Below are 13,739 nucleotides of genomic sequence, written 5' to 3'. Positions count from 1 at the left end.
ATCCAGTCCCCCAACATCCTTGTAAATTTTCTCTATACTCTTTCAACTTTAATTGCATCTTTCCTGTAGGTAGGCAACCAAACCTGCCCACAATACCATATTAGGTATCAACAACCTCTTCTACAGACCTCCAGTCAGAGAGGCAACTGCCTATTACCACTCTCCGGATTCCTCCACAAAGCGAGGCTCGCATCCAATGTACCACCTCAGCCTCAGCACCACGTATAATGGGCCGAATGGACATCCTGCACTGAGCATTCTGTGATTAATTCAGGTATAGTGAAACATTACCAGATGGGTTGCTGCTTCAGGTGAGTGTACAGGTAAACCTTCAGCCCTCTTGTCTCCTCCGCACAGGACTTCTCCGAGGCTGCAGAAAGAAACAGGCATTTCATCACCCAGTTCTCTGCTCAGCGGGGCCCCACTGCAGCTCGGGCATCCTCTGTAGGGAGACTATCCCCCCTCCCCATGAGCCACATGGGTTTCCTCCCACATTCCAAAGATGTCCCAGTTAGTGTGTTAATTGGACATTGTAAAGCATTCATTGATTAGGCTAGGGTTAAATCGGGGGGTTACTGGGCTGTTCTCTGCTGTATCTCCTCTCCTGCCCCCACCCCCACCATTAAACAAATCCCCACACAGAAACCAAAAGCACATGCACAGGGGCCTCAATGCCAGCTGCTCCATTACAAATTCACTCTTTGAAGGCTGTATTTCAAGGGAGGAGAAAATGTGAGATTATGGATCAACTACAGTAGTGTGTGCAGTTGTGAGATATGGTTTTCATCTGGCTAGCCGTTAAAATTGCTAACGTAGACAGCTGTGGAAGCCAAGTCATTGGGTATATTTAAAGTGGAAGTTGATAGGTTCTAGATTAGCCAGGGCATCAAAGGTTATGGGGAGAAAGCAGGAGACTGAGGTTGAGAAGGATAATGTCCCATGAGAAGGCGGCACACGTGGATGCATCTGGGTTTCCAGGTCCAAACGCTGCTAACTGAATTATATGTGCAGTGTGTGACTGTATGCGCTGTGTTTTGCACCCTGGTACTGGAGCAACACTTTCATTTGGCTGTATTCACGCGTACGGTTGAACTTTAAATCAACTGTGATGGAATGACAGAGCAGACTCAATGGATGGAATGGCCTAAATGTGCTCCTGTGTCTTATAGCAGGTCTCATTGCCCTGCTTTTCCACATCCTTGCAGACTTCTCCAGCTCCACTCCAGACTTTCTAGGTGAAACTGCTCCCCTTAGCCTGTGTGGCAGCACTTCTCAGGATAACAGTCTCATTCTTCACTCTGACACAAGAGATTCTGCAGATTCAGCAAATCTTCAGCAACACACACAAACACAAGAAGCTACCTTCTGGGCCTCTTCCTTTCAGTCCCAATAAAGGGTCTCGGCCCAAAACATTGACTGTTTATTCCACTCCACAGATGCTGCCTGACCTACTGAGTTCCTCTAGCATTTTGTAGGCTTTATTCTGGTTGCACCAGTCTCTTTAAATACGCCAACAGAAAGTGCTGGACCCACTCAGCAGGTCGGGTTGCGTTTGTAGGAAAGGAAACAAATTCACAATTTCAGATTGGAGGCCCTTCCTCAGAACTGTTCTCCTGCACGCAATCTGACCTGCTGACAGATCCCTCATTCCCACAGATAGTCTGACCCACTGGCTATTTCCTCAGTATCATTCCCACAGATACCGTTTGACCCACTGGCTATTTCCTCAGTATCATTCCCACAGATACCGTTTAACCCACTGGCTATTCCCTCAGTATCATTCCCACAGATACCGTTTGATCCACTGGCTATTTCCTCAGTATCATTCCCACAGATACCGTTTGACCCACTGGCTATTTCCTCAGTATCATTCCCACAGATACCGTTTAACCCACTGGCTATTCCCTCAGTATCATTCCCACAGATACCGTTTGATCCACTGGCTATTTCCTCAGTATCATTCCCACAGATACCGTTTAACCCACTGGCTATTCCCTCAGTATCATTCCCACAGATACCGTTTGACCCACTGGCTATTCCCTCAGTATCATTCCCACAGATACCGTTTGACCCACTGGCTATTTCCTCAGTATCATTCCCACAGATACCGTTTAACCCACTGGCTATTCCCTCAGTATCATTCCCACAGATACCGTTTGATCCACTGGCTATTCCCTCAGTATCATTCCTACAGATACATTTGGACCCACTAGCTGTTCCTCCCTCAGAACCATTCCCACATGTAAGAGTCTGATCTACAAATTATTGCCTCAAACGTTCCTATGGATACAGTCTGACCCACTGCCTTTTACTCCCTCAGAACCACTCACAGAGATACAGTCTGACCTGCTGACTATTTTGCCTTCAAAACCTTTCCCGATACAGTGTGACTCACTGACTAATACTCCCCTAGAACCATTCCAAGATACATTCTGACCTGCGGGCTGTTCCTCCCTCAGAAATGTTCCCACAGATACAGTCTGATACATTGCCTATTCCTCCCTTAGAACCATTCACAGAGATTCAGTCTGTCCCTAATCTTCATTCTCAGCCCGTGTGATTCCTCTTTCTGATCCTCAATCTCTGTCCTGTGATTCCTCTCCCTGATCTTCATTTTCTGATCTACATTCTCTGTACCCGTGATTCCCGACCCTAATCTTCATTCTGGGTCCCTGTGATTCCTGTTCTTTATCTTCATACTCTGTCCCTATGATTCCAATCCCTGATCTTCATTCTCTGTCCTTGTGATTCTGTTCTTTACCTTCATACTCTGTTCGTGTGATTTCTCCCTCGATCTTCATTCTCTTTACCTGCGATTCTCATCCCTAATCTTCATTCTTTGGGAGAGGCACATCAGGGAGGGGGGAGAGTTTCTTCATTCTCTGTTTCAGGAGGTAGTCACATCCATTAGATTACAGTGGCATGCAAAAGTTTGGGCACCCCCAGTCAAAATTTCTGTTACTCTGAATAGTTAAATGATTAGAAGATGAACTGATCTCCAAAAGTAATAAATTTAAAGAGGAAACATTATTTTCAACATTTTAAGCAAGATTAGTGTATTATTTTTATTCTGTACAATTTTAGAGTGAAAAAAAGGAAAGGAGCACCATGCAAAAGTTTGGGCACCCCAAGAGATTTGAGTCTCAGACCTTAATTAGTTTGTTAGGGATAATACTTGTTCACAGTCATTGTTAGGAAAGGCAAAGTGATGCAAATTTCAAAGCTTTATAAATACCCTGACTCCTCAAACCTTGTCCCAACTATCAGCAGCCATGGGCTCCTCTAAGCAGCTGCCCAGCACTCTGAAAATTAAAATAAATGATGCCCATGAAGCAGGAGAAGGCTGTAAGAAGATAGCAAAGCATTTTCAGGTAGCCATTTCCTCAGTTGATAATGTAGTTAAGAAATGGCAGTTAACAAGAACTGTGGAGGTCATGTTGAGGTCTGGAAGACCAAGAATACTTTCCTAGAGAATTGCTCGGGATTGCTAGAAAGGCAAATCAAAACCCCCGTTTCACTGCAAAAGACCTTCAGGAAGATTTAGCAGACTCTGGAGTGGTGGTGCACTGTTCTACTGTGCAGTGACACCTACACAAATATGACCTTCATGGAAGAGTCATCAGAAGAAAACAGTTCCTGCGTCCTGACCACAAAATTCAGCATCAGAAGTTTGCAAAAGAACATCTAAACAAGCCTGATGCATTTTGGAAAGAAGTCCTGTGGACTGATGAAGTTAAAATAGAACTTTTTGGCCACATTGATCAAATGTATTTTTGGAGAAAAAAGGGCACAGAATTTCATGAAAAGAACACCTCTCCAACTGTTAAGCACGGGGGTGGATTGATCATGCTTTGGGCTTGTGTTGCAGCCAGTGGCACGGGGAACATTTCACGGGTAGAGAGAAGAATGAATTCAATTAAATACCAGCAAATTCTGGAAGTAAACATCACACTGTCTGTAAAAAAGCTTTAGGTGAAAAGAGGATGGCTTCTACAACAGGATAATGATCCAAAAGACACCTCAAAATCCACAATGGACTACCTCAAGAGGTGCAAGCTGAAGTTTTTGCCATAGCCCTCACAATCCCCTGACCTAAACATCATCGAAAATCTGTGGATAGACCTCAAAAGAGCAGTGCATGCAAGACAGCCACAGAATCTCACAGAACTAGAAGCCTTTTGCAAGGAAGAATGGACAAAAATTCCTCAAACAAGAATTGAAAGTTACAAATCAGCAACAATGAATATATGATTTGAGACAGTTTTTTTTAATAAACAAATAAAACATTTATTAAACACTGTAAAAAACCCAAAAGTAAACAAATGATTAACTTAACCGGAAGTCAGCTGCGATACAGCAGCTCGAACACTTCTTAAAGCGAGAATGCGAAAGTTCTTAAAGCGATAATGCGAAAATAGTTCCTAGAAGTAGTAATGCAAAAGTCCAAATGCTTACACAGTCCGTTAAAGGAGAGACTTCTTGAAATGATTTAAATCTTCTTTTGTGGAGTTACTGCTGATCCCAGCCGAAGTATGTTATTCCCCGGAGGATTTGCGATCGAAGGAAATAAAACGGCTTAAAGGCACTGGCCTTTCTTTGATGAAACTTTGTATCCAACCCTCAGCTCTTCTGGCAGAACAGAAGTTATCATGGATACTTGTTACTAATTCCTCGTGCGAAGATTAAACAAAGGTCGAATCTGTTTCACCGTCGACATTAACTTTCCCAATTCTTTGGGATTTCCGAACTCCTTTAAAATCTTCACTCTCCACTGACCAAACTGGTAGTACAATAGTGAAACTGCTAGCAATAACTGAGACTTAAAACAGAAAGTAAAACTCCACTTTTAAACGAAACTGCGTCATAATATCGGAATACGCAGCAACATGGAGTCAGTGGTGAATTCAGCCACGAACTGCCAACGTCACAGGGTGGGGTTCTCCTTTTATACCTTGCAAACAAAAACTATCACGTGACCTCTCACTGGTGGGAAAATGACATCACTCCACCATCACATTACCTCCATCTCCAGCATAGCCTCAATTACATCATGGTCACGTGACAGGTACAAGATACCCACGGGTATGTAACAAAGACTCTTAGCTGGCTACAGAAAGTGCTTACAAGCTGTGATGCTTGCCAGACGGGGTGTTACTAAGTACTGATCATGCAGGGTGCCCAAATTTTTGCTTCGGACCCTTTTCCTTTTTTGTTATTTTGAAACTGTAGAAGATGGAAATGAAAAAAGTAATCATGCTTAAAGTATTAAAGAAATGTGTCATCTTTAGCTTTATGCCTTTTGGAAATCAGGTCATCTTTTCCTCACTTAGCTATTCACAGTAACAGAAATTTTGACCAGGGGTGCCCAAACTTTTGCACGCCACTGTTGCTGCCTCAAATTCGGACTGTGGTCAGGGACAAGAGGGTGTGATTGCGAGTGAGGTGGGTAGTGGGATCCAAGAGACAGTGCTGGAGGAGCCTCAGCCCCTGAGCTTGTCCTTCAGGTGTGAGGTTCTTGCTCCCTGTGTGGATGAGAGTGGGACTGTAGGAAGGTTGAACAACCTAACTGTGGCCCCATGGTTCAGGGAGCCATTCAAGAGGGGGGAGAGAAGAGAAATGTAGTGGTAATTGGGGATAGTATAGTCAGGGCAATAGACAGAGTTCTCTGTCACGAGGACAGAGCATCTTCAAGATTGTGTTCCCTGCCTGGTACCCCGGCTTCAGGACATCTTATCTGACCTGCAGAGGAATTTGCAGTGGGAGGGGAAAGGTCCAGTTGTCGTGGTCCATGTGGGTACCAGCGACATAGGTAGAATGAGGAAAGAGGTTCTGCTGAGGGAATTTGAGCAGCTAGGAACTAAATTAAAAAGCCAAACCAAAAAGGTGGTAATCTCTGGATTACTACTTGAGCAAATTGGCATAGGGTCAAGAAGATTAAGGAGTTAAATGTGTGGCTCAAGGACTGGTGTGGGAGAAGTGGGTTTGAATTTGTAGGAAACTGGCACAAGTATTGGGGAAGGAGGGAACTGTACCAATGGGACAGGCTCCACCTGAACCGTGATGGGATCTGGATCCTAGTGAATTGCATAACTAGGGCTTTAACATAAATAGCGGGGGGGGGGGGGGGGTGGATTCAACAGATTGGAGAAGTATGGATAACGTAAAAGAGAAAAGTGTGGATAAAGAAAAAACAAAAGATAAAAAAAGAGTAAACTAAGAGTGGAGTGAAGAAAAGTCAAGTGAAAAAGAGTAAAAGATTACAAGATTTTAAAAGTACAATGGGTGGAAGGGCACTTTATCTAAATGCCCGTAGTATTTGAAACAAGGTCAGTCAAGTTGTGTCTCAAACCAGCACAAAAGGGTATGATTTAGTGGCCATTACAGAAATGTGGTTGCAGGGTGGAGAGGATTGGAAATTAAATATCCAAGGATATCAGGTAATGTGGAAGGATAGGCAGGAAGGTGAGGGAGATGGGAAAGCGCTCTTAATTAAAGATGAGATCAGGGCGATAGTGAAAGATAATATCAGATCTAAGAAGCAGAATGTTGAATTCATCTGGGTAGAGATTAGGAATAGTAAAGGAAAAAAATCACTGGTAGAAATTGTCTATTGACCACCGAATATTACAGTGGCACAGGTAATAACCAGAGAAATATCTGAAGCATGTAAGAATGGAAAAGCAGTTATTGGGGGGGGGGGGGGGGGGGAAGGACCTTAACTTGCACATAGATTGGGTGAATCAAGTTAGTCATGGCAGTCTTGAGGACGACTTCACAGAATGCATCCGTGATGGCTTTCTTGAACAGCATGTTACTGAACCCACAAAGGAAATGTGCCATCTTAGATCTGGTCCTGTGCAATAAGACAGGTTAGAGATCCTTTTGGAAAGAGTGATCACAGTATGATTGAGTTTCTCATACAAATGGAGTGTACAATAGTTGAATCAAAAACCGATGTATTATGCCTAGACAAGGGATGCTACAATGAGATGAGGGAGGATTTGGCTAGTGTAGACTGGGAACAGCTGAACAGTGTAAGACTTTCAAAGAGATTTTTCACGGTGCTCAACAAAAGTATATTCCAGTTAAAAGCAAGGACAGTAAGGGTGGGGAGAGCCAGTCATGGATAACTAAGGAAATAAAAGAAGGCATCACACTAAAAGCTCATGCGTACAAAGTCATCGTGAGTAGTGGGAAACTAGAAGATTAGGAAAACTATAAAAAGCAACAAAGAACCACTAAGCGAGCAATAGAGAAAGGAAAGCTAGATTAGGAAAAAAAACTTGCACAACATATAACAAAGGATAATAAAAGGTTTTATAATTATATAAAGTGGAAAATGGAGGATGAGAAGAGGGAATTCATCATGGGTAATGAGGAAATGGCTGAGGCCTTGAATGACTATTTTGTGTTGGTCTTCATGATGGAGGACACATCTAACATGCAAGAGAGATGTTGTGGATGCGATAGGAGGTGAGGACCTTAGTACAATAGCTATCACTAAAGAGGCAGTGCTGAGCAAACTTGTGGGTCTGAAGATAGACAAGTCCCCTGGTCCTGATGGAATGCATCCCAGGGTAGCGAAAGAAATGACAGAAGTTATAGTAAAGGCTTTGGTGTTAATTTACCAAAGCTGTCTGGACTCTGGGCAGGTCCTGGCAGATTGGAAGGTGAAAGTCATGCCACTGTTCAAAAAGCAGTTAACTATAGGCCAGTTAGTTTAACATCTTAGTTGGACAAATGCTTGAAGCTATCATTAAAGAAGAAATAAAGAGGCATCTGTAAAGAAATGGATCCATCAGGCAGATGCAGCATGGATTCTGTAAAGGCAGGTCCTGTTTGACAAACTTCCTGAAGTTCTTTGAGGATATAACGAGCACAGTGGATAGAGGGGAACAGATAGACGTTATTTACTTGGATTCCAGAAGGCGTTCGATAAGGTGCCACATAAAAGACTTATCCATAAGTTAAGGATGCATAGAGTTGGGGGTGATATATTAGCATGGATAGAGGATTGGTTAACTAAAAAAATTTAGAGAGTTGGGGTACACGGGTGTTACTCTGGTTGCCAATCAGTGGTGAGCGGTTTGCCGCAGGGGTTGGTGCTGGGCCCGCAACTGTTCACTATATACATTAACAATCTGGAAGAGGGGACCAAGTGTAGTGTATCTAAGCTTGCTGATGGTACTAAAAAGAATGCAAAGGCAAATTGTGCAGAAGGCACAGAGGGTCTGCAGAGAGATAGTGGGCAAGGGTCTGGCAGATGAAGTACAATAGAACCGGAGAACATTACAGCACAGAAACAGGCCTTTTGGCCCTTCTTGGCTGTGCCGAACCATTTTCTGCCTAGTCCCACTGACCTGCACCTGGACTATATCCCACCATACCCCTCTCATCCATGTACCTGTCCAAGTTTTTTTGAAATGTTAAAAGTGAGCCCGTATTTACCACTTCATCTGGCAGCTCATTCCACACTCCCACCACTCTCTGTGTGAAGAAGCCCCTCCTAATGTTCCCTTTAAACTTTCCCTCCTTCACCCTTAACCCATGTCCTCTGGTTTTTTTCTCCCCTAGCCTCAGTGGAAAAAACCTGCTTGCATTCACTCTATCTATACCCATCATAATTTTATATACCTCTATCAAATCTCCCCTCATTCTTCTACGCTCCAGTGAATAAAGTCCTAACCTATTCAACCTTTCTCTGCAACTCAGTTTCTCAAGTCCCAGCAACATCCTTATAAACCTTCTCTGTACTCTTTCAACCTTATTAATATCCTTACTGTAATTTTGTGACCAAAATTGCACACAATACCCCAAATTCGGTCTCACCAATGTCTTATACAACCTCACCATTGCATTCCAACTCTTATACTCAATACTTTGATTTATAAAGGCCAATGTACCAAAAGCTCTCTTTACGACCCTATCTACCTTTGACACCACTTTTAAGGAATTTTGTATCTGTATTCCCAGATCCCTCTGTTCTACTGCACTCCTCAGTATCCTTCCATTTACTTTGTATGTTCTACCTTGGTTTGTCCTTCCAAAGTGCAATGTTGGTAAATGAGAGGTCATCCACTTTGGAAGGAAAATAGAAGAGCAGATTATTATTTAAATGGTAAAAAATTGCAGCATGCTGCTGTGCAGAGGGACTTGGGAGTGTTTGTGCATGAATCACAAAAGGTTGGTTTGTAGGTGCAGCAGGCTGTCAAGAAGGCAAATGGAATGTTGGACTTCATTGCTAGAGGGATTGAATTTAAGAGCAGGGAGGTTATGTTGTAACTATACAGGGTACTGGTGAGGCCGCACCTGGAGTACTGTGTGCAGTTCTGGTCTCCTTACTTGAGGAAGGATATACTGGCTTTGGGGGCAGTGCAGAGGAAGTTCACCAGGTTAATTCCAGAGATGAGGGGGTTAGACTATGAAGAGCAATTAGACTATGAGCAGCCTGGGACTGAACTCACTGGAATTCAAAAGAATGAGAGGAGATCTTATAGAAACATAAAAAATTATGAAAGGGGATAGGTAAGGTAGAAGCAGGAAAGCTGTTTCCACTGATACGTGAGATTAGAAATAGGAGACATAGCCTCAAGATTCAGGGGAGCAAATTTAGGACAGAGATGAGGAGGAACTGCTTTTCCCAGAGAATGGTGAATCTGTGGTATTCTCTGCCCAATGAAGCAGTGGAGGCTGCCTCAGTAAATATATTTAAGACAAGATTGAATAGATTTTTGCATAGTAGGGCAATTAAGGGTTAATGGGAAAATGCAGATAGTTGGAGATGAGTCCATGGCCAGATCAGCCATGATCTTATTGAATGGTAGAACAGGCTCAACAGGCCTGATGGCCTACTCCTGCTCCTATTTCTCATGTTCAAACCTGATCTTCATTGTCTGTTTTGATTTTAATTCTGCTTCTGTCATTCTTCTCGCTGATCTTCGGTCTCAATCCCTGTGATTCCTGTCCCTGTTCTTCAGTCTCAGTCCCTGTGATTTCTGTCCCTGATCTTCATCTCTGTCCCTGATCTTCGGTCTCAGTCCCTGTGATTCCTGTCCCTGTTCTTCAGTCTCACTCCCTGTGATTTCTGTCCCTGATCTTCAGTCTCTGTCCCTGTGATTCCTGCCCCTGATCTTCAGTCTCTGCCCCAATCTTCCGTCTCAGTCCCTGTGATTCCTGTCCCCAATCTTCATCTCTGTCCCTGTTCTTCAGTTTCAGTCCCTGTGATTCCTGCTCCTGATCTTCAGTCTCAGTCCCTATGATTCCTTGTCCCTGATTTTCATTCTCTGTCCCTGATCTTCCATCTCAGTCCCTGTGATTTCTGTCCCTGATCTTCAGTCTCAGTCCCTGTGATTCCTTGTCCCTGATTTTCATTCTCTGTCCCTGATCTTCCATCTCAGTCCCTGTGATTTCTGTCCCTGATCTTCAGTCTCTGTCCTTGTGATTCCTGTCACTGATCTTCAGTCTCTGTCCCTGTGATTTCTGTCCCTGATCTTCAGTCTCTGTCCCTGTGACTCCTGTCACTGATCTTCATTCTCTGCCCATGATTCCTGCCCCGATCTGTATTCTGTGACCCTGATCTTCATTCTGTTTCAATTTTCATTCTGTCCCTATGATTCCTGTCACTGATCTTAAATCTCAGCCCATGATTCCTGTCCCTGCTGCTCCTGAGATGTCACAGAGGGCCCTGAAGGAGCAGTTCATTTCAGATCCTTTCATTGATGCATTGGGTCTCACGCAGAGAGAACTGAAATACTTAAATTAATAAATTCTAAATTGAGGCATAAGTTGACTCAGAGTGAAAAGAAAAATTTGGGGTAAGCACCACAAAGAAATGCAAACAATGTGACGCACCTGCAAAAACTGCGATGAGCAGTGGACTCAGCTCAGTACATCATGGCCATATTTGTCCCCACCATCAGCATTATCTATAGGAAATACAGCCTGAAGAAGGCAATATACATAAAAGATTCCCCACTCCCTGGACATAACATCTCACACCTACCATCAGCCTGAAGCCCCACACCACCAGGTTCAAGAACAGTTATTTTCCTTCAACCATTCAGTTCTTGAACCAACCAGCAGAACCCTAATCCTGACGAAGGGTCTTGGCCCGAAACGTCGACAGTGCTTCTCCTTATAGACGCTGCCTGGCCTGCTGCGTTCCACCAGCATTTTGTGTGTGTTGCTTGAACCCTAATCCCTACAAGTTTGGCACTCTGAACACTTTTATTCTGTTGTTTTGTTCTTATTGTGTCCTTTCTTCTAAAATCAGCATAGAAGCTATGTTTAATTGATGGTTTTCTTGTAAATTCTGCTTATCTGATGCCATGTCTGTGATGCAGCTGCTTTGTTCTACGTGTACACGTACACATGTAAGTGACAATAAATTCAAGTTCGTACCCAGAGTCCCTGAAAGCTGAAGGAATCGAAAACCCAGAGCAGAATTGAAACTGCTTCTTTTCTCAACAACTCATAGCAGTGGTGTAGCTGTTAGTGCAACGCTTTACGGTGCCATGATCTGGGTTCAATTCCAGCTGCTGTAAGGAGTGTGTATGTACTCCCCATGACTGTGTCGGTTTCTCGGTGGGAGAGCATTTTGGAGATAGTCCTCCTTTATCAGAGCGCTGGAGAGGGATAGGAACAGACACTTTGGGAAAACATCTAATTGGGGTGAGGTAAAATATGATACTATCAGGCAGAAGCTTGGGAGCGTAAACTGGGAGCAGATGTTCTCAGAGAAATGAATGGCAGAAATGTGACAAATATTCAGGGAACATTTGCATGGCGTTCTGCAAATGTATGTTCCATTGAGGCAGGCAAAGGATGGTAGGGTAAAAGAATCATGGTGTACAAAGGATGTGGAAAATCTAGTAAAGAAGAAAAGAAAAGCTTTTGAAAGGTTTAAGAAATTAGGTACTGATAGAGCTCTAGAAAATTACAGGTTGCCAGTAAGGGACTTAACAATGAAACGATGAGAGCTAGAAGGGGCCATGAGAAGGCCTTGGTGAGCAGGATGAAGGAAAACCACAAGGCATTCTACAAGTATATGAAGAGCAAGAGGATGAGCCAAGTGAGAATAGGACCAATCAGGTGCGATAGTGGAAACGTACATGGAGTCTGAGGAGGTAATGGAGGTACTTAATGAATACTTTGCTTCAGTATTCACCAGTGGAAAGGACCTTGGCAATTGTGGGGATGACTTACAGCAGACTGAAATGCTTGAGCATATAGCCATTAAGAAAGAGGATGTGCTGCAGCTTTCGAAAAGCATTAAGTTAGATAATTCGCCAGGACCAGATGAGATGTACCCCAGGCTACTGTGGGAAGCAAGGGAGGAGATTGCTGAGCCTCTGACAATGATCTTTGCATCATCAATACAGAGGGGAGAAGTACTGGAGGACTGCAAGGTTGCAAATGTTGTTCTCTTGTTCAAGAAAGGGAGTAGAATCCAGGAAATTATAGAGCAGCAACTCTTACTTCAGTGGTGGGCAAGTTGTTGGAGAAGATCCTGAGAGGCAGGATTTAAGAGCGTTTGGAGTGACCTAATCTGATTAGGAATCGGCAGCAGGTCATGCCTTACGAGCCTGACTGAATTCTTCGAGGATGTAACAAAACACACTGATGAAGGTAGAGCAGTGTTAGTAGTATATATGGATTTCAATAACACTTGTTAAGGTTCCCTGTGAAAGGCTCATTCAGAAAGTAAGGAGACATGGGATTCAAGGGGAAATTGCTTTGTGGATCTAGAATTGGCTTGACCACAGAAAGCAAAGGGTGGTTGTAGATGGCTTGTATTCTGCATAGAGAATAGTGACCAGTGTGGTGTTAAGCAGGGATCTGATCTGGGACCCCTACTCTTAGTTAATTTTTATACATGACCTGGATGAAGAAGTGGAGGGGTGGGTTAGTAAGTTTGCTGATGACACAAAGGTTGGGTGATATTGTGAATAGTGTGGAGGGTTGTCAGAGGTTACAGCAGGACATCGGTAGGATGCAAAACTGGGCTGAGAAGTGCCAGATGGAGTTCAACCCAGATAAGTGTGAGGTGGTTCATTTTGGTAGGTCAAATATAATGGTAAGATATAGTAGAAACATAGAAAACCTACAGCACAGTACAGGCCCTTTGGCCCATGAAGTTGTGCCAAACGTGATCCTACCTTAGAAATTAGTAGGCTTACCTATAGCCCTATATTTTTCTAAGCTGCATAAAAAAAGACCCTATTGTATATGCCTCCACCACTGTTGCTGGCAGCCCATTCCACACACTCACCACTCTCTGAGGAAAAAAAACTTACCCCTGACATCTCCTCTGTACCTAACCCCCAGCACCTTAAACCTGTGTCCTCTTGTGGCAACCATTTCAGTCCTGGGAAAAAACCTCTGACTATCCACACCATCAATGCCTCTCATCATCTTATACCCCTCTATCAGGTCACTTCTCATCCTCCGTCGCTCCAAGGAGAAAAGGCCAAGTTCACTCAACCTATTCTCATAAGGCATGCTCCCCAATCCAGGCAACATCCTTGTAAATCTCCTCTACACCCTCTCTATGGCTTCCACATCCTTCCTGTAGTGAGGCGACCAGAACTGAGCACAGTACTCCAAGTGGGGTCTGACCAGGATCCTATATAGCTGCATCATTACCTCTCGGCTCCTAAATTCAATTCCACGATTGATGAAGGCCAATGCACCGTATGCAGAGTCAACCTGCACAGCTGCTTTGAGCGTCTTATGGACTC

At 43.7% G+C, this 13,739-nt stretch overlaps 1 protein-coding gene across 7 annotated transcripts in view; it reads right to left on the bottom strand.

Moving 5' to 3' along the window:
- The window catches only part of LOC132407086 (Fanconi anemia core complex-associated protein 24-like), a 195,941-nt gene that overhangs the window by 61,790 nt on the left and 120,412 nt on the right, over positions 1-13,739 (bottom strand). For all 7 annotated transcript variants that reach the window (XM_059993372.1, XM_059993366.1, XM_059993363.1 and 4 more), the window contains one exon: positions 292-370. In XM_059993372.1, the coding sequence (XP_059849355.1) occupies positions 292-370 (79 nt within the window). The remainder of the gene's footprint in view (positions 1-291; positions 371-13,739) is intronic.

The sequence above is a fragment of the Hypanus sabinus genome, chromosome 17 (genome assembly GCF_030144855.1).
Source record: "Hypanus sabinus isolate sHypSab1 chromosome 17, sHypSab1.hap1, whole genome shotgun sequence".
Lineage (NCBI taxonomy): Eukaryota > Metazoa > Chordata > Chondrichthyes > Myliobatiformes > Dasyatidae > Hypanus > Hypanus sabinus.
Note: the sequence above shows the minus strand (reverse complement) of the source record. Positions and strands in the feature narration are given on the sequence as shown.